General features: G+C 38.5%; 1 protein-coding gene across 1 annotated transcript in view; it reads left to right on the top strand.

The window, feature by feature from the left end:
- The window catches only part of DNAI4 (dynein axonemal intermediate chain 4), an 89188-nt gene that overhangs the window by 250 nt on the left and 64614 nt on the right, over positions 1–24324 (top strand). The window contains 2 exon segments of the mRNA XM_030324780.1: positions 1–108; positions 22477–22654. Of these exon segments, the coding sequence (XP_030180640.1) occupies positions 1–108; positions 22477–22654 (286 nt within the window).

The raw sequence follows: 24324 nt of genomic DNA, 5'->3' as shown, positions 1-24324 counted from the left end.
ACAGGGACTCCAGAAGCAGCCAGGGAAGGGGTGGCCCACCACTCCACAGCCTGTCGCAACCATGCCTATCTCTCCAGCAAACAGCCGCAAGCAACAGAACCTCTGGTTGTAAGTTCCGGCGCTAATCTTCCTGGGTCTCGGAGGAAGCCCCTTTAGATCCAGTCTCTTAGTGCGTCTGGGTTCAGTCATCCCTCGAAGCTCTCATACCGCCGTGTCGCTTTCCGTGGCCTAGTACAGCCTTTTTGAACCCCCTACTGCTGTGCTTGCTCTACGGGAAAGACCTACTTTGTTTAGAACCGCTCCTCCTCCTAGCATTCCTGGGGTGGTTTTTCCGGTCTGCCGGGTCAAGCTTGTTGCCCCCATTCAATCCTCAGCTTCAGTGAGCCAGAGGACTGAACTTTACTAATACTCTGTCGTCGAAGTTTTTTCCTGCGTCCTCATGCTATCGTGCTTTTAAAACCCATTCCTGCTAATGTTCTGCCATTTCTGCAACACTTGAACGAGAGGTTGGAGAAGAGCACACAACTCTGTGGACTTGTTTCGCTTACAACTTCAAATGGTTCTTTAGTGCTGCCCAGCAATTGCACTAAAGTTTTCTGATTCATCCATTCTCCCACACTTCCGGACCACTTTTGTTCTCTTCTCAGACCTTCAGCATCTCTCCTCCAATCTCCACTAGCTCAGCTAATCTTTAATAGAACTTGTTGAAAGTTCTTGGGGGAGATCCTTACATTCTCTCCAGAATATGGTTCTCAGGGTCTTTTTTCCATTCCACCACAACACCAAAATAGTTTGCGTGAAGGTCAGCAATAGGCGTGCATCCAAATGCAATGGCCATTCTTAACCCTCCTACTTCTCAAGTTTTGAATCACTTCGTTTGGTTTCTTGGACACCAGCCCTCCCTAGTTCTCTCTTTGGTTTATGGCTACTTGTTTTCAAATTACTTTGCTGGTGGTAACTTTTCTTCTTTTCATATCTAAATACTGGAGTGTTGCTGGGGTCAGTTTTTAAACACCTTTTTTTTCACTATTGCGTTATGCCTTTAAAAATCACCTATATACTAATGACTCACAAGTTTATATTTCTAGCCAGCACCTCTTCCAAAATCCAGACTTTAAAAAAATAAATGTCTGCACTTAGAAGTTAATAGGCATCTCCAAATTTATATGCAAAACTAATCCCCCCTCAACCCCTTATATATTTTGCAGTCTTTGACATTTCAGTAAATGAGAGTTTCCACTCTTCCAATTACACAATAAACAACCTTGGAGTTTCCCTTGACTTCATTAATGCCCCACTTCATCAGCAGATTCTATCATTTCTACCTGCAAAATAAATCGAGACTACCTCCCTAATGTAAGTCCCTATCACATCACAGTAACCACCTAAATGGTCTTCTAATACCCCAAACTTAGTAATCACTGTGGCTCTTCTCAAAACCCTCCAGTTTTTCTATGTGAGTAAAAAGCTCATGTCATTACAGACCCACAGGATCTCACCTTGGACCCTTTCCTTTGGCTCATTGTTTCACAACAATGTAAGGCACATTATTTTCCCATTTTAAGGCTTATGCATTTGCTGTTCTTTGGTATATTGCACCCCCAGTTAGTCTCATGACTCACATTTCCTTCACGTGTCACCTTAACAAAAATCCTTCTCAGGGCGCCTGGATGGCTCAGTCAGTTAAGCGTCTGACTTTTGATTTCAGCTCAGGTCATGATCTCATGGTTCATGGGTTCCAGCCACAAGAGGTTTCTCTCTCGCTCTCTCTCCCCTTCTCCCTCTCTCCTGCCCCTCCCCCACTTATGTGCACGTTCTGTCTCTCAAAACTAAAACATTTTTTTTAATCCACCCGTCATAAAATAATAATATTTCTAATTACCAATATATCCAGTTCCTCAACCTTGGGTAAACTTATCCATAAAACTTATCCCTCCTTGGTATATGATACACTTTTTCATTATTCTGTCTTCACCCAAATTGTCGAACTCCATGGAACAGGCATTTTTGTTTTGTTCACTGCTATTGCCTTCAATGAAGAAGGCACTCAATAAGTATTTGCTGACTGAACCTAATATTGGTTACTGCTCATCCTGTCTGATTTTTGTTTTACTTGTAGGTATGGAAATCTGAAAGTAAAATTGTGTTGAATTCATGTGATTTTTTTTAAAAAAAGTCTTGTAACTCTCATAGTAGCTGAGAGGATTAGAAAAATTCTCTTGGGAATTTCTTACATAATGACAAATTTGTAGGAAATTACCTATTAAGGAAAGAATCAGGTGGGAGATGGGAAGTAGTATAATCTTCATTTTTTGAGATAGCCAGGTTACCCAATTAAAGCAAAATTTCATAGACTTTAAAGTTTACAACCATTGGTTTGACCAGTAACCAATGTTATTTCTCATCTTTCTCCTTTTAGGACTTAATCCTGAACTTGAAAAGAATCTCATAAAACATGTATTTACCAATTTTCCATTTTCTCACTCCAGTTTTTCCTATATTAGATCTTTTCTATTAGCTTAGGAATATGAGCAATCTCCTTTCATGGTAAAAACAACCACTCTTTCTTCAATGCTTTTATCCCACTTCTCTGCCTAGTTCCTCCATTCTCCTTTCTTACATGTTCATTCATTTCCTTTTGATTCTTTCTTAGAGTTTTCATGTTATCCACTTTTTCTATTAGAGTCCTCAGCATATTTTTTTAAGTTTATTTATTTATTTTGACAGAGAGAGAATCCCAAGTAGGCTCCACGCTGTCAGCATAGAGCTCGTTGTGGGGCTCAGTCCCACAAACTGTGAGATCATTACCTGAGCCAAAATCAAGAGTTGGACCCTTAACCGACTGAGCTACCCAGGTGCCCCTAGAGTCCTTAGCATATTAATCATAATTATTTTAAATTCCTATTCTTGACAATTCTGAAATCTCTGCCATATCTTAGTCTGGCTGTAATGCTTGCTTTGTTTTTTCAGACTGTTCTTTGTCCCTTTGATATGCTTTGTAATTTTTTGTTGAAAACGAACATGTTGCATCAGGTAATATGAACTGAGGAAAATAAGACTTTAATGTGAGATTTTGTGTCTATCTGACTGGAAATTGGGCTGTGTGGTGGGTCTTTAAGGCTTCAATTTCCTCTGGTGTCCTTGTTTTTGTCTCCTCTGTTTTTTAGGCTTCCCTAGAGACTCCTTCATAGAGTCTGAGCCTTGCATTTCTTCCCATTCCAGTCCCCTGTTACTGTACAGGTGACCTCTTGGTGTGGTGATAAGATGTTGGGGGGAGAGGAAGTGTTCTATAATCCCATGATTAGTCTTAGTCTTTTAGTGGGCATTTGTCCCTTCACTGTGACCTTCATAAGTGTTTCTCAGATTTTTTTTCCTTAGGTGGAACAAGAAGTCTAGAGGGTCTTGGAGTTGTGTATTTCCTTCCCCCCACATTGGTTAGGCTCTGATAAAATAGTTTTCCTTGAGGGCAGGCCTTTGTTAAGGAAAACTGAACATTCTGAGTATATTTTAGAATAGTTATGCTCTATCTCCCTGCTGAAATTATCAGGGAGTTTTTCTCTGATCATCCCAAGAGCCCGATGAGTCTCATGGTCGGCCTCCGTGTGAGGCTGGGCCCTCAGGAATTTTTACCTTTCAAATTAGTCTACACTCAGTCTCCAGCAATTAGTCAGTTATCCTTTAAGTTTTCCTACCATTTGCTGGCCCTAGTTGCAAAGTTTCTACTCTCAGTAAATTGTGATTCTCTGTTTTCTCCTGCCTGTCCAACTTTCAGGCCAGTGGTTTGCCTATAAACTAAATGATGGATCTGAAAAACCTGTTGATTTTCAGTTTGCTAAGCTTTTTTCTTGTTATAAAAATAAGATTGATGACTTTTGTGGTCTTTACATGTTGGACCAGAACATCTATGTTCACTTTTCAACCCTTGCAATCTGTTGTCTCCATTTCTGTACAGAAACTATTCAAAGGTCAATAATGAGTTATCTAAAGGTTTCAAAAGTCACCAAATTCAATGGGCTTTCTTAACTTCTACCTCTCTGCAGCATCTGACAGTATTGATATTCCTCAATAAATTTAAGTTATCCCTGAACTTTACTGGTTCAAATACCTCTTTTCTGATTTCTTTTACTATCTCCAGTTTCTCCCCTTGGTTCTATTACCTTCTTTTTATGCCTTTAGGTTTTTATTTTGGGACTCAGTTCATTTCTTATCATCTCCATACAGAGATTCTCAAATCTGAATCTCCAGCTTTCACTTCTATTCCTTAAAATTCACTTTACTCTTGCATTTTTAACTGCTACCAGACGGCTCCATCAAGATATCACTGATATCTAATATGAACATGTCTACAATTTAACTTCTTATTGTGTTTTAGAAGTGAAGAGTAATTTAGGGGCACCTGGGTGATTCAGTCAGTTAAGTATCTGACTTCAGCTTAGGTCATGATCTTGCAGTCTGATTTTGAGCCCTGCATCGGGCTCTGTGCTGACAGCTCAGAGCCTGGAGCCTGCTTCAGATTCTGTGTCTCCCTCTCTCTCTGCCCCTCCCCCGCTCACACTCTATCTCTCTGTGGCTCAAAAATAATAAATAAATATTAAAAAAGTGAAGACTAATTTAATCATCACCTTAACTCAATGAAATAGGTACTATTATTAACCTTAATTTACAAATAAACAGATTAATAGCCTCTGAATTATTGGATGAGTTTGAGCATTTAAATTGACCTTTGAGGGGCGCCTGGGTGGCTCAGTCGGTTGAGCGTCCAACTTCGGCTCAGGTCATGATCTCACGGTCCATGAGTTCGAGCCCCACGTCGGGCTCTGTGCTGACCGCTCAGAGCCTGGAGCCTGTTTCAGATTCTGTGTCTCCCTCTCTCTCTGACCCTCCCCCGTTCATGTTCTGTCTCTCTCTGTCTCAAAAATAAATAAACATTAAAAAAAAATTTAAATTGACCTTTGAGTTTTAGTTTTCTTGTTTGTAAAACATGACTATTAAATATCTTACAAGTTATTATAAGAATTGAACTGGAGAATATAGATGGAAGTTCTTTGAAATTTAAAATTTAAGTAGTATTGTTATTATCTGTTACCAATTCTGATCAGTTCTGTATCTGCTGTCTTTTAAGGGTGCCTGAGTTATGTTTTAATCAGGTATGTAAGACACTTTGACAGGGAAATAACTATTATGAGGGGAGAAATTTTTTTAAATACTCATGGATCCCTAGAAACAGGATATATGGCATGCCATGCCACACAGGGGACCACATGGGAAAGCACAAGAGCCAGTCTGGAGGTAGAACAAGCAAGAAGAAATGTGGGCACGAACCTTTATTGTGGTTTCTGTGGGAAGAACAGACAAAGCAGAATAAGCAGGTTTACAATGAGCTCATTTAAATAATTTCAGAAGGCTCTGGTTATAGGGACTATCTCTAATTGTCTAATTCCTGTCCCAAGGGTGATTAGGGCAGGTGGATAGTGGCCCAGAGAATGAGATCTCCGTGACAACCTGATAAAGGTTGTTAAGGGTTTAGGCTCTGGATTGGTTGGTTTGTATAAGCGTGCTTATAAGTGAGCCCTTACTGTGTATAGGCATCCATTAGCCTTGGGAGGGGCATTCCCTCCAGGATGAACAAGTTCTTAGATGTCAAAGCATCAAAATGCAAAGATAAAAAGACATGCTTAATACATGGTATATGTTGTATTTGTTTTATTTCTACATCTGCCACCTGTGTTAAACCTTGATTGCTTCTCACTTGGACTATTCCCATAGCATCTTAACTAATGATCTTACTTCTAGTATGTGCTGCATAGAGCTAAATTTTTCTGAAGCATAGTTTAAGTCACTTTACTCTTATGCTTAAAAACCTTCGAAGACACTCTCTTGCTTGTGTAAAAAATTCCAGACTTAGCCTGGCTGTTTTACTTTTATAAAGGTTAACTTTGTTTTCCTTCATGTATTTAATTGAATCATTTAAGATTCCCTGTATATACCACATGCTTTTCTACCTTCATTGTTCACAAAGATTTTTCCTCAGGGTGCATTTTTCATCTTGCTCCAATGCCTTTGTCCCCCTTCACCTCCACCCGCACCAAACACAAACACACATTTATATGCACACCCCAAATATGTCTTTGGAATCCCACTTAACAATTCAAGACCTAACTCAGATGTCACTCATAATTTCTCTGTTCAAACCTCTCAGCCAAAGTCATCTTAATAAACTCTCATTTCGTCTTCTGTGTACTTCTTTTGAGGCAAATACAATTTTGTACTTGATTATAATCATATACATGTTTTATTTCTTTTATTAGACTATAAGTTCCTTAGTGTCTATATCTCATTCATATTGTATCTTTGCCAGTGTTTAGCACAGGGCCTTATGTATAGCAAGTGTTCTATAAATAACTGGAATGAATGGAAGAAATTTATTTGGTTTAGGTTGGAATTACCATCGTTTCAAGAATGAAATCCTGTCATTTGCAGCAACGTGGATAGAACTGGAGGGTATTATGCTAAGTGAAATAAGTCAGAGAAAGATACATATCATATGTTTTTACTCATGTGGAACTTGAGAAAGTTAACAGAAGACCATGGGAGAAGAGAAAGAGAAAAAAGTTACAGAAAGGGAGGGAGGCAAACCATAAGACTCTTAAATACAGAGAACAAACAGGGTTGATGGGGTGGGGGAGGAGGGCGGGAAAGGGGAAAATGGGTGATGGCTATTGATGAGGGCACTTGAGATGAGCACTGGGTGTTGTATGGTTGTATGTAAGCGATGAATCATGGGAATCTACCCCCAAAACCAAGAGCACACTGTATACATTATATGTTAGCCAACTTGACAATAAATTATATTAAAAAAAATTACCATCATCCCATTAAACTAAGAAGGGGCTAAAACAGAAACTTTTTCACAAGCCACACCTACTTTTCTTTTTGTGGTTATTTCATAGATTTGTGTATATGTAGTATGTTTTTAATGTCATTTGCCTCTGTTTACATGGAAGTGATCATCAGGAGTTCTTTCTACAGATACCAATTGAATGCCTTACATTTTTCAGTTATTGCCCTACATAATGAAGTTACAGGAGTCAAAACAAACTAGGTCCCTGCTTCAGGAAACTCCAGAATGTGCAGCTGTACATGACCACTTGTATTATGACTCTATTTTCAGGTGTAGTGGCTTTCAAAGTGGTTACCTCTTCCCGAAATCTCAAAGTGGTTATCTTCTCTAATTTGCCTCTATTGAAATATCTATTTTCTAATGTAGTTAGAGACATACCACAGATTTTTTTAAGTGTTTATTTTTCAGAGAGAGAGAGAAAGTACGCATGTGCGTGCAAGCAGGGGATGCGTAGAGCGAGAGAGGGGGACAGAGGATCCAATGCAGGATCCATGCTGATAGCAGAATGCCAGATGTGGGGCTTGACCTCACAAACCATCAGACCATGACCTGAGGTGAAGTTGGATCCTTAAACCAACTGAGCCACCCAGGTGCCCCATACCATAAATTTCTAACATAATTGGCTACAGGTACTTCTTTTAATTTCTTTCAAAAAGTGGTCTGTATTTTCTGATTGCCTATCAGGCAGAGTGCTAATAGCTGGACCTGAAATTGTGGACATGATAAACATGGTTCCTTCCCATAAAACTTAGAATGTGGAGATTTGGGGGGTCATTGATAATGCTCTCATAAGATCCCAGTGACTACCTAATTGATAGATATAACATCATTCACCAATTCCTTTCTATTGGGGTCCTATGGGGAATAAAAGAGGAAGAACCGATTTATGAGTAAGTGTGATATTTCATTATGCATCTATTCAGTTTGAGATGTCTTATAGATATTTAGCTAGAGCCACCCAGTAGGCTGGTAAACATCTGAGTATGAAGATTGAATGTTTTGAGTTAGATATAATGATTTATTCAACAAATATTTATTCAGCAGCTACTGTGTGTTGAGTACTATTGTAGGCATTAGGGATATAGCAGGGAACAAAACAGACCCAAATTAAAAAAAATTTTTTTTTTAATTTTTTATATGAAATTTATTGTCAAATTGTTTTCCATACAACACCGAGTGCTCATCCCAAAAGGTGCCCTCCTCAATGCCCATCATCCACTTTCCCCTCCCTCCCACCCCCCATCAACCCTCAGTTTAGTCTCAGTTTTTAAGAGTCTCTTATGCTTTGGCTCTCTCCCTGTCTAACTTTTTTTTTCCTTCCCTTCCCCCTCCCCCATGATCTTCTGTTAAGTTTCACAGGATCCACGTAAGAGTGAAAACATATGGTATCTTTCTCTGTATGACTTATTTCACTTAGCATAACACTCTCCAGTTCCATCCACATTGCTACAAAAGGCCATATTTCATTCTTTCTCATTGCCAAGTAGTACTCCATTGTGTATATAAACCACAATTTATCCATTCATAGGCTCTTCCCATAATTTGGCTATTGTTGAAAGTGCTGCTATAAACATTGGGGTACAAGTGCCCCTATGCATCAGTACTCCTGTAGCCCTTGGGTAAATTCCTAGCAGTGTTATTGCTGGGTCATAGGGTAGATCTATTTTTAACTTTTTGAGGAACCTCCACACTGTTTTCCAGAGTGGCTGCACCAGTTTGCATTCCCACCAACAGTACAAGAGGGTTCCCATTTCTCCACATCCTCGCCAGCATCTATAGTCTCCTGATTTGTTCATTTTAGCCACTCTGACTGGCGTGAGGTGGTATCTGAGTGTGGTTTTGATTTGTATTTCCCTGAAGAGGAGTGACATTGAGCATCTTTTCATGTGCCTGTTGGCCATCTGGATGTCTTCGTTAGAGAAGTGTCTATTCATGTTTTCTGCCCATTTCTTCACTGGGTTATTTGTTTTTCGGGTGTGGAGTTTGGTGAGTTCTTTATAGATTTTGGATACTAGCCCTTCGTCTGATATGTCATTTGCAAATATCTTTTCCCATTCCATTGGTTGCCTTTTAGTTTTGTTGGTTGTTTCCTTTGCTGTGCAGAAGCTTTTTATCTTCATGAGGTCCCAATAGTTCATTTTTGCTTTTAATTCCCTTGCCTTTGGAGATGTGTCAAGTAAAAAATTGCTGCGGCTGAGGTCAGAGAGGTTTTCTCCTGCTTTCTCCTCTAGGGTTTTGATGGTTTTCTGTCTCACATTCAGGTCCTTTATCCATTTTGAGTTTATTTTTGTGAATGGTGTAAGAAAGTGGTCTAGTTTCATTCTTCTGCATGTTGCTGCCCAGTTCTCCCAGCACCATTTGTTAAAGAGACCGTCTTTTTTCCATTGGATATTCTTTTCTGCTTTGTCAAAGATTACTTGGCCATACTTTTATGGGTCCAATTCTGGAGTCTCTATTCTATTCCATTGGTCTATGTGTCTTTTTTTGTGCCAATACCATGCTGTCTTGATGATTACAGCTTTGTAGTAGAGGCTAAAGTCTGGGATTGTGATGCCTCCCACTTTGGTCTTCTTCAATATTACTTTGGCTATTCGAGGTCTCTTGTGGTTCCCTACAAATTTTAGGGTTGCTTGTTCTAGCTTCGAGAAGAATGCTGGTGCCATTTTTATTTTTTTTTTTAAATCTTTATTTATTTTTTAGAGAGAGAGAGAGAGAGAGACAGAGCACAAGCAGAGGAGGAACACAGAGAGAGGGAGACACAGAATCTGAAGCAGGCTCCAGGCTCTGAGCTGTCAGCACAGAGCCCAATACGGGGCTTGAACTCATGAACTGTGAGATCATGATCTGAGTCAAAGTCAGATGCTTAGCCAACTGAGCCATCCAGGTGCCCCTGAAGAAACCCAAATTTTGACCCCCATGGAACTTAAATTCTATGGAGTGGGGAGACAGCTAATTCATAAGATACATAAGTAAAAGATGCATTAAGTTGTATAAGTCCTATGGAGAAAAATAAAGCAAGGGGATATGAAATATTTAAGAGGAGGAGTATTTGACATTTTAGATAGAGGAGCCAGGGAAGCTCACACTAAGAAGGTGATTTTAAGTAAAGACCTTCGAAGAAAGGATGCTAAACATGTTTATTTATTGGGAAAAGCATTTCAGGTAAAGAGGATAGCAAGGACAAAGGCTCTGACAAGGAAATAAGCCTGCCAATATCAAGGATGCCATTGTGACTAGAGTAAAGTATATAAGGGAGAGAATATTGAACATAAAGTCAGAGACCTAACTGGATGCACGTAGGACTTTTTAGGTCATAGTGAGGACTTAGGCTTTTACTCTGAATGAGATGGTAAATAAATGGAGGGTTTTAAGCAGAGCAGTGACATGATCTAATTTGTGTTTTAAGGGATCACTCTGGTTGCCATGTGGCGAATGGACTTCAAGGGACTGATGTTAAGCAAGAAGATGAGTTAGAAGGCTACTGCAACAATCCAAGAGAGATAGGATAGTTATTTGTACCAGGATGGTGGCAACAAGGAAGATAACAAAATGGTTGGATTTGGGATATATTTTGAAGTTTTTTCACCTGAGCAACTGAAAGAATCACATTATCTTTGACAAAAAGGGAGGGAGACTGCAAGAGAAGTAGGTTTGTTGGACAGGGTGAGGACGACATTGTCAGAAGCTCAATTTTGGACATGCTAATTTTGAGTCTGAGATGTCAAGTAAGGAGATGGGTATATAGGTCTAGGGTTCAGAGGATATAGGTACAGTTAGAGATATATATTTGGGAGTCATTATCATATAGATGGTTTATAAATCATGCATTGGATGAGTTCACCTAGGCTATGAGTATAGACAGAAATAGGAAGAGCCCAAGGATGAACACTGCAGAAAAAGTAGAAGGAAAACCAGATAAGGAAAGTGTCCTGCAATCCAAGTTAAAAAAAAAAAAAAAAAAAAAAAAAGTCAAAGAACAAAGAAGGAGCAGTGTAAATTCTGCTGGAAAGTAAGATGAGAACATTGGCATTAATATTGTGGAAGTGACTGGACCTCGGTAAGCGTTCTTTTGGTGGAATGATAAGGGCTAAAACCTGACTGGATCAGGTTCAAGAGAGTATAAACGGAGGGATATTAGAAACAAAAAGTATAGGGGTGCCTGGGTGGGTCAGTCAGTTGAGCTTCCCACTCTTGATCTCAGCTTGGGACATGGTCCCAGGGTTGTGGGATCAAGCCCTGCATCAGGCTCTGCACAGAGTGTGGAGGCTGCTTACGATTCTCTCTCCTTCTGCCCCTCTCTCCTACTCACACGTGCTCTGTGTCTCTCTCTCTCAAATAGATGAATACATTAATTAATTAATTACTTTATTAAAAAAAGAGAAACAATAAGTACAAATTGTTCTTTCAAAGGAGTTGCTATAATTAAAGGAAAGATGAATGAATGGTAACTGGAGAGGTAGATGGAATCAAGAGAAATTTTTTAAGATAAGAAAAGAATAGCATGTTTACATGCTGAAAGGAATAATCCAATAGACTGAGAAAAGTTTACGATGCATGAGAGAATTACTAGAGCAATGTCCTTGAATAGGCAGGAAGAAATGGAATTTAGCGCAGGAGTAGAGAAATTGACCTAAGCTGGAATCATAGATAATTTGTCCAGAGTAGGAAGAGAAAAATAGGGAATGTAGACATAGATATAGACAGGTGCATAGTTGTGACCGTGGCAATATTTGAAAGTTACCTGATTAGCTCATTTTTCTCATTTAATAAGCTGAAAGTAAAAATGGGAGAGGAAATGTTGATATTCAAGGAGAGAGAAGTATGAAATAGTGACCTCAGAAGGTGTACTAAAAAGTGAACCAAAAAAAAGATGCAGTATGATTGCTGGCACATTAAGGGCACACTATTTTTTTTCCATCTGGAAGTACTTTATTTTTTTTATTTTATTGTTTTTAATTTATATCCAAATTAGTTAGCAGATAGTGGAACAATGATTTCAGGAGTAGATTCCTTAATGCTCCTTACCCATTTAGCCCATCCCCCCTCCCACAACCCCTGCAGTAACCCTCTGTTTGTTCTCCGTATTTAAGAGTCTCTTATATTTTGTCCCCCTCCCTGTTTTTCTGTTATTTTTGTTTCCCTTCCCTTATGTTCATCTGTCTTGTCTCTTAAAGTCCTCGTATAAGTGAAGTCATATGCTACTTGTCTTTCTCTGGCTAATTTTACTTAGCATAATACCCTCCAGTTCCATCCACGTAGTTGCAAATGGCAAGATTTCATTCTTTTTAATCGCCAAGTAATACTCCATATATATATATATGTATATACCACATCTCTATCCATTCATCCATCGATGGACATTTGGGTTCTTTCCATACTTTGGCTATTGTTGATAGTGCTGCTATAAACATGGGGGTGCATGTGTCCCTTAGAAACAGCACACCTGTATCCCTTGGATAAATGCCTTGTAGTATAATTGCTGGGTCGTAGGGTAGTTCTATTTTTAGTTTGTTTTTTTTTTTAATTTTTTTTTCAACGTTTATTTTTATTTTTGGGACAGAGAGAGACAGAGCATGAACGGGGGAGGGGCAGAGAGAGAGGGAGACACAGAATCGGAAACAGGCTCCAGGCTCTGAGCCATCAGCCCAGAGCCCGATGCGGGGCTCGAACTCCCGGACCGTGAGATCGTGACCTGGCTGAAGTCGGACGCTTAACCGACTGCGCCACCCAGGCGCCCCTATTTTTAGTTTTTTGAGGAACCGCCATACTGTTTTCCAGAGTGGCTACACCAGCTTGCATTCCCACCAACAATGCAAAAGAGACCCTCTTTTCTCTGCATCCTTGCCAACATCTGTTGTTGCCTAGTTGTTAATGTTAGCATTCTGACAGGTGTGAGGTGATATCTCATTGTGGTTTTTATTTGTATTTCCCTGATGGGTGATATTGAGCATTTTTTCACATGTCAGTTGGCCATCTGTATGTCTTCTTTGGAGAAGTGTCTATTCATGTCTTCTGCCCATTTCTTCATTCGATTATTTGTTTTTTGGGTGTTGAGTTTGATAAGTTCTTTATAGATTTTGGATACTAACTCTTTATCTGATATGTCGTTTGCAAATATCTTCTCCCATTCTGCCGGTTGCCTTTTAGTTTTGCTGATTGTTTCCTTTGCTGTGCAGAAGATTTTATTTTGATGAGGTCCCAGGGGTTCACTTTTGCTTTTGTTTCCCTTGCCTCTGGAGATGTGTTGAGTAAGAAGTTGCTGCGGCTGCGGATGCAGGGCTGGTTCAATATTCGCAAATCAATCAACGTGATACATCACATTAATAAAAGAAAAGAGAAGAACCATATGATCCTGTCAATCGATGCAGAAAAGGCCTTTGACAAAATCCAGCACCCTTTCTTAATAAAAACCCTTGAGAAAGTCGGGATAGAAGGAACATACTTAAAGATCATAAAAGCCATTTATGAAAAGCCCACAGCTAACATCATCCTCAATGGGGAAAAACTGAGAGCTTTTCCCCTGAGATCAGGAACACGACAGGGATGCCCACTCTCACTGCTGTTGTTTAACATAGTGTTGGAAGTTCTAGCATCAGCAATCAGACAACAAAAGGAAATCAAAGGCATCCAAATTGGCAAAGATGAAGTCAAACTTTCGCTTTTTGCAGATGACATGATATTATACATGGAAAATCCGATAGACTCCACCACAAGTCTGCTAGAACTGATACATGAATTCAGCAAAGTTGCAGGATACAAAATCAATGTACAGAAATCAGTTGCATTCTTATACACTAACAATGAAGCAACAGAAAGACAAATAAAGAAACTGATCCCATTCACAATTGCACCAAGAAGCATAAAATACCTAGGAATAAATCTAACCAAAGATGTAAAAGATCTGTATGCTGAAAACTATAGAAAGCTTATGAAGGAAATTGAAGAAGATATAAAGAAATGGAAAGACATTCTCTGCTCATGGATTGGAAGAATAAATATTGTCAAAATGTCAATACTACCCAAAGCTATCTACACATTCAATGCAATCCCAATCAAAATAGCACCAGCATTCTTCTCAAAACTAGAACAAGCAATTCTAAAATTCATATGGAGCCACAAAAGGCCCCGAATAGCCAAAGGAATTTTGAAGAAGAAGACCAAAGCAGGAGGCATCACAATCCCAGACTTTAGCCTCTACTACAAAGCTGTAATCATCAAGACAGCATGGTATTGGCACAAAAACAGACACACAGACCAATGGAATAGAATAGAAACCCCAGAACTAGACCCACAAAAGTATGGCCAACTCATCTTTGACAAAGCAGGAAAGAACATCCAATGGAAAAAAGACAGTCTCTTTAACAAATGGTGCTGGGAGAACTGGACAGCAACATGCAGAAGGTTGAAACTAGACCACTTTCTCACACCATTCACAAAAATAAACTCAAAATGGATAAAGGACCTGAATGTGAGACAGGAAACCATCAAAACCCTAGAGGAGAAAGCAGGAAAAGACCTCTCTGACCTCAGCCGTAGCAATCTCTTACTCGACACATCCCCAAAGGCAAGGGAATTAAAAGCAAAAATGAATTACTGGGACCTTATGAAGATAAAAAGCTTCTGCACAGCAAAGGAAACAACCAACAAAACTAAAAGGCAACCAATGGAATGGGAAAAGATATTTGCAAATGACATATCAGACAAAGGGCTAGTATCCAAAATCTATAAAGAGCTCACCAAAGTCCACACCCGAAAAACAAATAACCCAGTGAAGAAATGGGCAGAAAACAAGAATAGACACTTCTCTAACGAAGACATCCAGATGGCCAACAGGCACATGAAAAGATGCTCAACGTCGCTCCTTATCAGGGAAATACAAATCAAAACCACACTCAGATATCACCTCACGCCAGTCAGAGTGGCCAAAATGAACAAATCAGGAGACTATCGATGCTGGCGAGGATGTGGAGAAACGGGAACCCTCTTGCACTGTTGGTGGGAATGCAAATTGGTGCAGCCACTCTGGAAAACAGTGTGGAGGTTCCTCAGAAAATTAAAAATAGACCTACCCTATGACCCAGCAATAGCACTGCTAGGAATTTACCCAAGGGCTACAGGAGTGCTGATGCATAGGGGCACTTGTACCCCAATGTTTATAGCAGCACTCTCAACAATAGCCAAATTGTGGAAAGAGCCTAAATGTCCATCAACTGATGAATGGATAAAGAAATTGTGGTTTATATACACAATGGAGTACTACTTGGCAATGAGAAAGAACGAAATATGGCCCTTTGTAGCAACGTGGATGGAATTGGAGAGTGTGATGCTAAGTGCAATAAGCCATACAGAGAAAGACAGATACCATATGTTTTCACTCTTATGTGGATCCTGAGAAACTTAACAGAAACCCATGGAGGAGGGGAAGGGAAAAAAAAAAAAAAGAGGTTAGAGTGGGAGAGAGCCAAAGCATAAGAGACTCTTAAAAACTGAGAACAAACTGAGGGTTGATGGGGGGTGGGAGGGAGGGGAGGGTAGATGATGGGTATTGAGGAGGGCACCTTTTGGGATGAGCACTGGGTGTTGTATGGAAACTAATTTGACAATAAATTTCATATATTGAAAAAAAACAATAAAAATAAAGTACTTTCAAAAGAAAAAAAAAAGTTGCTGCAGCTTAGATCAAAGAGGTTTTTGCCTGCTTTCTCCTCGAGGATTTTGATGGCTCCCTGTCTTACATTTAGGTCTTTCATCCATTTTGAGTTTATTTTTGTGTGTGGTGTAAGAAAGTGGTCCAGATTCATTCTTCTGCATGTTGCTGTCCAGTTTTCTCAGCACCACTTGCTGAAGAGACTGTCTTTATTCTGTTGGATATTCTTTCCTGATTTGTCAAAGATTAGTCGGCCATACGTTTGTGGGTCCATTTCTGGGTTCTCTATTCTGTTCCATTGATCTGAGTGTCTGTTCTTGTGCCAGTACCATACTGTCTTGATGATTACAGCTTTGTAGTATAGCTTGAAGTCCAGGATTGTGATGCCTCCTGCTTTGGTTTTCTTTTTCCAAGATTGCTTTGGGTATTCGGGGTCTTTTCTGGTTCCATACAAATTTTAGGATTATTTGTTCTAGCTCTGTGAAGAATTCTGGTGTTATTTTGATAGGGATTGCATTGAATATGTAGCTTGCTTTGGGTAGTATTGACATTTTATTTTTTTCTTTTTTTTTTTTTTTCAACATTTTTTTTATTTTTATTTTTGGGACAGAGAGAGACAGAGCATGAACAGGGGAGGGGCAGAGAGAGAGGGAGACACAGAAACGGAAACAGGCTCCAGGCTCTGAGCCATCAGCCCAGAGCCCGACGCGGGGCTCGAACTCACGGAGCGCGAGATCGTGACCTGGCTGAAGTCGGACGCTTTAACCGACTGCGCCACCCAGGCGCCCCAATATTGACATTTTAACAATATTTGTTCTTCCTATCCAGGATCATGTAATCTTTTTCCATTTTTTTGTGTCTTCTTCAATTTCTTTCATAAGCTTTCTATAGTTTTCAGTGTATAGATTTTTCACTTCTTTCATTAGATTTATTCCTAGGTATTTTATGGTTTTTTGTGCAACTGTAAATGGGATCGACTCCTTGATTTCTCTTTCCGTTGTTTCGTTGTTGGTGAATAGAATGCACCGATTTCTGTGCATTGATTTTATATCTGGCAACTTTGCTGAATTCATGATTCAGTTCTACCAGTTTTTTGGTGGAATCTTTTGGGTTTTCCATATAGAGTATCATGTCATCTGCGAAGAGTGAAAGTTTGACCTCCTCCTGGCGGATTTGGATGCCTTTTATTTCTTTGTGTTTTATGATTGCAGAGGCTAAGATTTCCAATACTATGTTGAATAACAGTGGCAGGAGTGGACATCCCTGTTTGTTCCTGACCTTAGGGGGAAAGCTCTGTTTTTCCCCATTGAGGATGATATTAACGGTGGGGTTTTCATATATGACTTTTACAATCTTGAGGTATGATCCTTCTATCCCTACTTTCTTGAAGGTTTTTATCAAGAAAGCATGCTGTATTTTGTCAAATACTTTCTCTGCATCTATTGAGAGGATCATATGGTTCTTGTCCTTTCTTTTATTGATGTGATGAATCATGTTAATTGTTTTGTGGATATTGAGCTAGCCCTGCATCCCAGGTATAAATCCCACTTGGTCGTGGTGAATAATTTTTTTAATGTATTGTTGGATTGGTTGGCTAATATCTTATTGAGGATTTTTGCATCCATGTTTGTCAGGGAAATTGGTCTATAGTTCTTTTTTTTAGTGGGGTCTCTGTCTGGTTTTGGAATCGAGGTAATCCTGGCCTTGAAAGAGTTTGGAAGTTTTCCTTCCATTTCTATTTTTTGGAACAGCTTCAAGAGAATAGGTGTTAACTCTTCCTTAAATGTTTGGTAGAATTCCCCTGGAAAGCCATCTGGCCCTGGACTCTTGGTTTTTGGGAGATTTTTAATTACTAATTCAATTTCTTTACTGGTTATGGGTTTGTTCAAATTTTCTATTTCTTCCTGTTTCAGTTTTGGTAATGTATATGTTTCTAGGAATTTGTCAATTTCTTTCAGATTGCCAATTTTATTGGCATATAATTGCTCATAATATTCTCTTATTGTTTTTATTTCTGTGTTGGTTGTGATCTCTCCGCTTTCATTCTTGATTTTATTTATTTGGGTCCTTTCCTTTTTCTTTTTGATCAAACTGGCTAGTGGTTTAGCTATTTTTAATTCTTTCAAAGAACCAGCTTCTGGTTTCATTGATCTGTTCTACTGGGTTTTTTGTGTTTGTTTGTTTCAAAAGCATTAATTTCTGCTCTAATCTTTATTATTTCCTGTCTTCTGCTGGTTTTGGGTTTTATTTGCTGTTCTTTTTCCAGCTCTTTAAGGCGTAAGGTTAGGTTGTGTATCTGAGAGCTTTCTCTCTTCTTTAGGAAGCCCTGGATTGATATGTACTTTCCTCTTATGACTGTCTTTGCTGCGTCCCAGAGGTTTTGGGTTGTGGTGTTATCATTTTCATTGGCTTCCATATACTTTTTAATTTTAAGGACACACTTTAAAGCAAAAATCCATAAAGTGAGACCTGGCATCATGGTTGGATGTTTTTTTCTCCAGCTTCTTTTAGCTGTACAGGTTGAATTAAAACATAGTGTATTAAAGAAAATTAGAAGTATAGTAAGGTCAATAGATCAGGAAGTGATTGCCATTGAAAAAAATAGTGTATTACTCATAGTTTCCAAGAGGAGAGGGCAGGCAATGCTACAGGGGGCTACATTGGGAAGCAGTGTGGTTAGCCACCAGGCAGAGAGAAAGGGAGAAACTGTGGGCCCATCTCTATTGTGCTTTTGGTGGGAAGGTAGAGGTGAGACATGGTGAACAGGCTTAAGCTGGACTAGTTTGAATCATTTCAGTGGGATCTGGAATCTAGGGACCATCCCAAGTTGTCTGGTACCTGGCTATAGGGTAATTAGGGAAGATATATAGTGACCCATAGTGTGAGAGCCTGATAAGAGAGATGGTTGGGGATAGACTAGTTCGCATTGGAAAATTGTACCCCTGGGAGGGAAAGGAGTGACAAGGAGTCGGGAAACCAAGGCACAGTAACTTGAGCATATCAGTTTGTCCAGAACAAGACATATTGGGCCTATACATTTATGGCAAATGATAAAACATCAGGTTTACCCGAAGCTAGAAACATGGTTGATACACAGGTGCAAGGCTCAACATAAGAAGATGATTGGAATGGATCATAGTTTTGGTTTTGCCAGCAAATACAGTGAATTTAAAAAAGGAAAAGGAAAAGGAAGATGAGAATGTAAGTAAAGATTATAATACAGGCATACCTCATTTTATTGCACTTCACTGTATGGCACTTTGTTGATACTGTGTACTTTACAGATTGAAGGTTTCTGGCAACCCTGTGTTGAGCTTGTCTTATTGGCGCCATTTGTCAAACAACATTTGCTCACTTTTTGGCACTGTGTCACATTTCAGTAATTTTTACAATATTTCAAACTTTTTTATTATTGTATTTCTTATCATGAACTGTATCCATGATTATTACTCACTGAAAGCTCAGATGATAGTTAACATTTTTTAGCAATAAAGTATTTTTTTTTATTTTTCAATGTTTATTTTTTTTTTGAGAGAGAGCGAAAGACAGAGTGCAAGCAGGGTAGGGGCAAAGAGAGAGGGAGACACAGAATCTGAAGCAGGCTCCAAGCTCTGAGCTGTCATCACAGAGCCTGACGTGGGGCTCGAACTCACAAACCATGAGATCATGACAAGAGCCGAAGTCAGAAGCTTAAATGACTGAGCCACCCAGGCGCCCCTGCAATAAAGTATTTTTTAATTAAGATATGTATGTTGTGCTCTTAGACATAATGGTATTGCACATTTAATAGACTATAGTGTAAACATAACTTTTATATGCACTAGGAAACAAAAAAAAATTCATTTTACTCACTTTATTGTGATACTTGCTTTATTGTGGTAGCCTGGAACTGAACCTGCAATATCTCCGAGGTATGTCAATAATTAACTATGGCTTATATTTATTAACTGTAAGCTCAGGAGAGAAGAGATTGCATGAGAGGGATGCGGAAGGGAGTAAACATGGTAGATAGAATCAAGGACTCTAAGGTGACAATGGAGTTGAAGGGAGTTGAATAGAGTTGTTTGAATTTGGGTATTCAGAGGGTATATAAGCTGGAAAAAAAGGAAGTGATAGTTGACCTTGCCCTTAGCAATGGGATGACCATGTATGACCATTGGAATAAATAGCTGACATAGCAAGGAGGGCTAGATCATGTATGTGAGAAGGCTTCAAGTTATTAAGAGGCCATAACATTAAAAGGATTACCTTCATGGATATTGAAATACTCAAGAATTATGCCAGAAGTAATATTTGAGAGAGAGTCAGTAATTTAGGATATAAAATCTTCAGGGGATGGAAGAAAGGAGGTAGTACTGGTAATGATAGACTTCCATAAGGAAGTGGAATAGAAGTAGTCATTGAAACTATGGATGTTGGTAAATTTACTCAGGGATAGTGTGTGTGTGTGTGTGTGTGTGTGTGTGTGTGTGTGTGTGTAGAGAGAGAGAGAACAAACTAATAACTGGGGTTTGAGCTTAACTGTAATCTTTAAAAGAGGAAACTAATAAAGGAGAAATAAAATGGGAGGACTAGCTTTTGTAAGGATAGGGCAAAAGGTCAAAGAGAAAGAAAATCCAAGTTGAATATAATGGTAAAAGAGTTATTCAATTAGTGAGTTGTAGATTCTGGATTAAATAGAGAGAGATGAGAAACCTAAAAGGTACAAATTAGTCCAAAATGGAAGGGTCAGGTGGTTAGAGGTCCCAAGGAGGTTGAAAAATAAGAAACAGTGATGTCCCAGAAGAGGGAAGAGTTAACTGTCAGATGCTACAAAGATAAGTACTGAAAAGAGTCCCTTGGATTTGACAAGTTGAAGCACTAGGGGATCGTAATGAAAGTAATTTCTATGCGGTAGGCGAGGAGAGGTGGAACTAGATTGCAGTGAATTTTGGAGCCAATAAGGAATAAGGAAGTAGACAGTATTATTTACTAATATTTGAAGAGTTAGACTATGAAAGGAAGTGTAGATAAAGGAACAGAGGAAGACACAGCTAAAGGAAGGATTTTTTTAGTTGGGGGGATGAATGGAGGATAATTATATGTTCAAGGGGAAAAGAGGAAATAATATGTAGTGGATAAGGAATTATTGATGTACAATAGTCCCTGAGAAAGTAGTAACAGACAGATTTCAGAGCACAAGAAGAAAGATTAGCCTTAGATAAGAATGGCAACTCTTTTACTAAAAGAAGAAAGAAAGAAAGATGCGTTTAGGTGAGTTTGTAGGATATGGAAGAAGAATATAAGACAATGGAGAAATAATTTAAGGAGCTTTTAACCAGATTGTTTGTTCTTATTTTCTTAGAGATGTTGAAGATAAAGTCATTTAGACATTGAAGGAGGGAGGATAGAGTAAAATACTTTAAGACAATATAAATTTGAAATATTGCATGAATTCATTGCAGGAATTCATTTATTTAAAAAATACTTCTTTAGGGGCGCCTGGGTGGCGCAGTCGGTTAAGCATCCGACTTCAGCCAGGTCACGATCTCGCAGTCCGTGAGTTCGAGCCCCGCGTCGGGCTCTGGGCTGATGGCTCAGAGCCTGGAGCCTGTTTCCGATTCTGTGTCTCCCTCTCTCTCTGCCCCTCCCCCGTTCATGCTCTGTCTCTCTCTGTCCCAAAAATAAATAAACATTCAAAAAAAAAAAATTAAAAAAAATTGTTTAAAAAAAAAAAATACTTCTTTAGAGACCATGATATCCTGAGTACTGTCGTGGGTTCTAGGAATATAACAATTAACAAGACAAAGATCTTACCCTGAAGATGCTAACATTCTAGTAAGGGAGTGGACAACAACAAAGTGGCAAGTAGTAATAAATGCTATGAAGAAAAATAAAATATGAAAAGTGGATTGATGATTGTCATTTAAAAATATTTCATTCTTGTCTGATCTTTTATGATATGAAAAGTAAAATTATTGTTTAAAATGTTTTCTTTGGAAACCTGTTTCCTTTTTATAATCTGAGGGAAGATCATCTTTGTTTTATAGAAGAAATCCGTAGTACAGAGTACTAGAACAAAGGAATGATAAGGTAGGTTTTTGTGTTAAGGAATTTGCAGAGTATAGAAAAGTGAAATCATATCTTTTTTTTTTCTCCAGGAGACATTTTGATTTTATCTTCTCTTATTAAAAATTATTATGGGGGCGCCTGGGTGGCGCAGTCGGTTAAGCGTCCGACTTCAGCCAGGTCACAATCTCGCGGTCCGTGAGTTCGAGCCCCGCGTCAGGCTCTGGGCTGATGGCTCAGAGCCTGGAGCCTGTTTCCGATTCTGTGTCTCCCTCTCTCTCTGCCCCTCCCCCGTTCATGCTCTGTCTCTCTCTGTCCCAAAAATAAATAAACGTTGAAAAAAAAAAATTATTATGTAATTGTTCAGGCAGAAACACAATATTCTTCCCAGGTTTTACTCCTCATGCTTCATTCTGCCTATGCACTCACTTATGCTTCCTATGTGCCAGAGACTTCCTAACTATAATATACAAATTAATCCATTTAATCCTCATAATAATCTATGAATAAGGTACTGTTAATATCCCCATATTACAGATAAGGAAACTGAGACCAGAAAAATCACTGTAGACTTTGGATCAGACTACCTAGGTTCAGATTTCAACTCTCATAGGAATAGTTCCCTTTAAGTCTCTCTGATTTTACATAAAATGATATTTATAACAACCTCTTAAGGATTATGAGAAAAAAAAGTGATACAATGCATGTAAACATTCTAGAACTATGCTTATACATATTGAACTCTCAAGTAGCTATTATTCTTTCTTGTACCTATGTTCAGATTGTTTCCATGTTTCTAAATGAAAGTCTGATTTTTATTGTTGGTTAATTTTCCTTCAATCATGAATCCTTCGTGTTATGTTATCTTTTCTTGATATAGGAGCACTGGCCCACAGCCAAAGAAGTCTATTAGCTTTATCAGCACAGTAAAAGGGACCCAAACAAAAGGATATAGTGGTGCAAACCAAAGCAGAATGGCTCTGTCAAAAACCTTGACAATTGCACCTGAGATAAAAGCAGAAAAAATGAGTATTTCCACCCCAAGGACAGTCATACAGGTAATATTCTTTAGAATTCTGAGTTTATTTGAAAATGGCATCATAAAGAACTTGACTGAAATGTTAAAAGTAGAAAATATCCTGCTTTGAAGTAATGAACTCACTTCTAATATTGATACATTGATTTTGTTAGAGTCTTTGCCACATGACATATCTTACAGTGTAACATTGGCTGTTGGCTTCTATAATTCATTACTGGTAATAGAAACATTAGGGTGGAGTGAGGAAAGTCTACTCATGACCTTAAGAACTAGTTGATTATAGTGTTAATAATAGCTAACCTGGCTATAATATAGGTAGTAAAGCTAACATCCATTCTTCTTGGTAATATAAATTATTACCAAGCAAATATAAATTATCACAAATTGGTTATCTCATTAGAAAATGTTTAATTAAAAGGCACTTGGGTGGCTTAGTTGGTTAAGCCTAGGACTTCAGCTCAGGTCATGATCTCATGGTTCATAAGTTTGAGCCCCATGTCAGGCTCTGTGCTGACAGCTCAGGGCCTGGAGCCTCCTTTGGATCCTGGATCCTCCCTCTCTGCCCCTCCCCTGCTCATGCCCTGGCGCACTCTCTCTCTCTCTCTCTCTGTTTCTCGCCCTCAAAAATGAATAAATGTTAAAAAAAAAAAAAAAGAAAACATTTAACTAAGAATTGAATTTTTAAAACTTTTAATCAAAGCATAATATATATACAGAAAAGTATGTAATATATAAATCTGAATGGGCTAGGCAATGACTTTTTTAGATATGACCGAAAAACACAGTCCATTAAAGATAAAATTGGTAAATTGAACTCTATCAAAATTAAAGCTTCTGATCTTTGAAAGAATGCTAAAAGGATGGAAAAAGAAACCATACAGTGGGAAAAATTATTTATAAAGCAAACATCTGATAAAGTACTTATAACCAAAATATATAAACAATTCTCAAAACAATATTAAGACAACTTCATATTTAAAATGAACAAAACATTTGAGTAAATACTTCAACAAAGTACATATACAGATAGCAAATGAGCACATCAAATGACAATCTGCATTAGTCATTAGGAAATGCAGATTGAAACTATGAGATACTGTTGTACACCTATTAGAATAGCTAAAATTAAAAGACTGATCATACCAAATGTGGGCAAGTATGTGGAGGAACAATTCTCATACACTGCTAGTAGGAATGAAAAATGAAAAACCATTTGGCACTTTATTCAATGCTAAATATATACCTACTATATCATCCAGCCATTCCATATCTAGGTATCTACTCAAGAGAAAAGAAAGTATCAGTTTATATAAAAACTATACACAAATGTTTATAGCAGCTTTGCTTATAATAGCCACACAATGGAAATAAGCTTATATAATTTTAACAAATGGGTACTATATTATCTCAGGCTGTCATAACAAAGTATTATAGACTGGATGGCTTATAAACAAAGAAATTTATGTCTCACAGTTCTGGGGCTGGAAGTCCAAGATTAGAACGCCAGCATGGTTGGGTTCTAGTGAGGACCTTCTTCCAGGTTGCAGACTGCTAAATTTTCAAGTTATCCTCAGTATATTCTCAGTGTATTACATGGTGGAAAGTGATTTAGCTAGTTCTGGCCTCTTTTCAGAAGGGTACTAATCCCATTCATGAGGTCTCAACCTTCATGACCTAATTACCTTTCAG

The sequence above is a fragment of the Lynx canadensis genome, chromosome C1 (genome assembly GCF_007474595.2).
Source record: "Lynx canadensis isolate LIC74 chromosome C1, mLynCan4.pri.v2, whole genome shotgun sequence".
Taxonomy (NCBI): domain Eukaryota; kingdom Metazoa; phylum Chordata; class Mammalia; order Carnivora; family Felidae; genus Lynx; species Lynx canadensis.
This window is presented reverse-complemented; position numbering and strand designations above follow the sequence as displayed.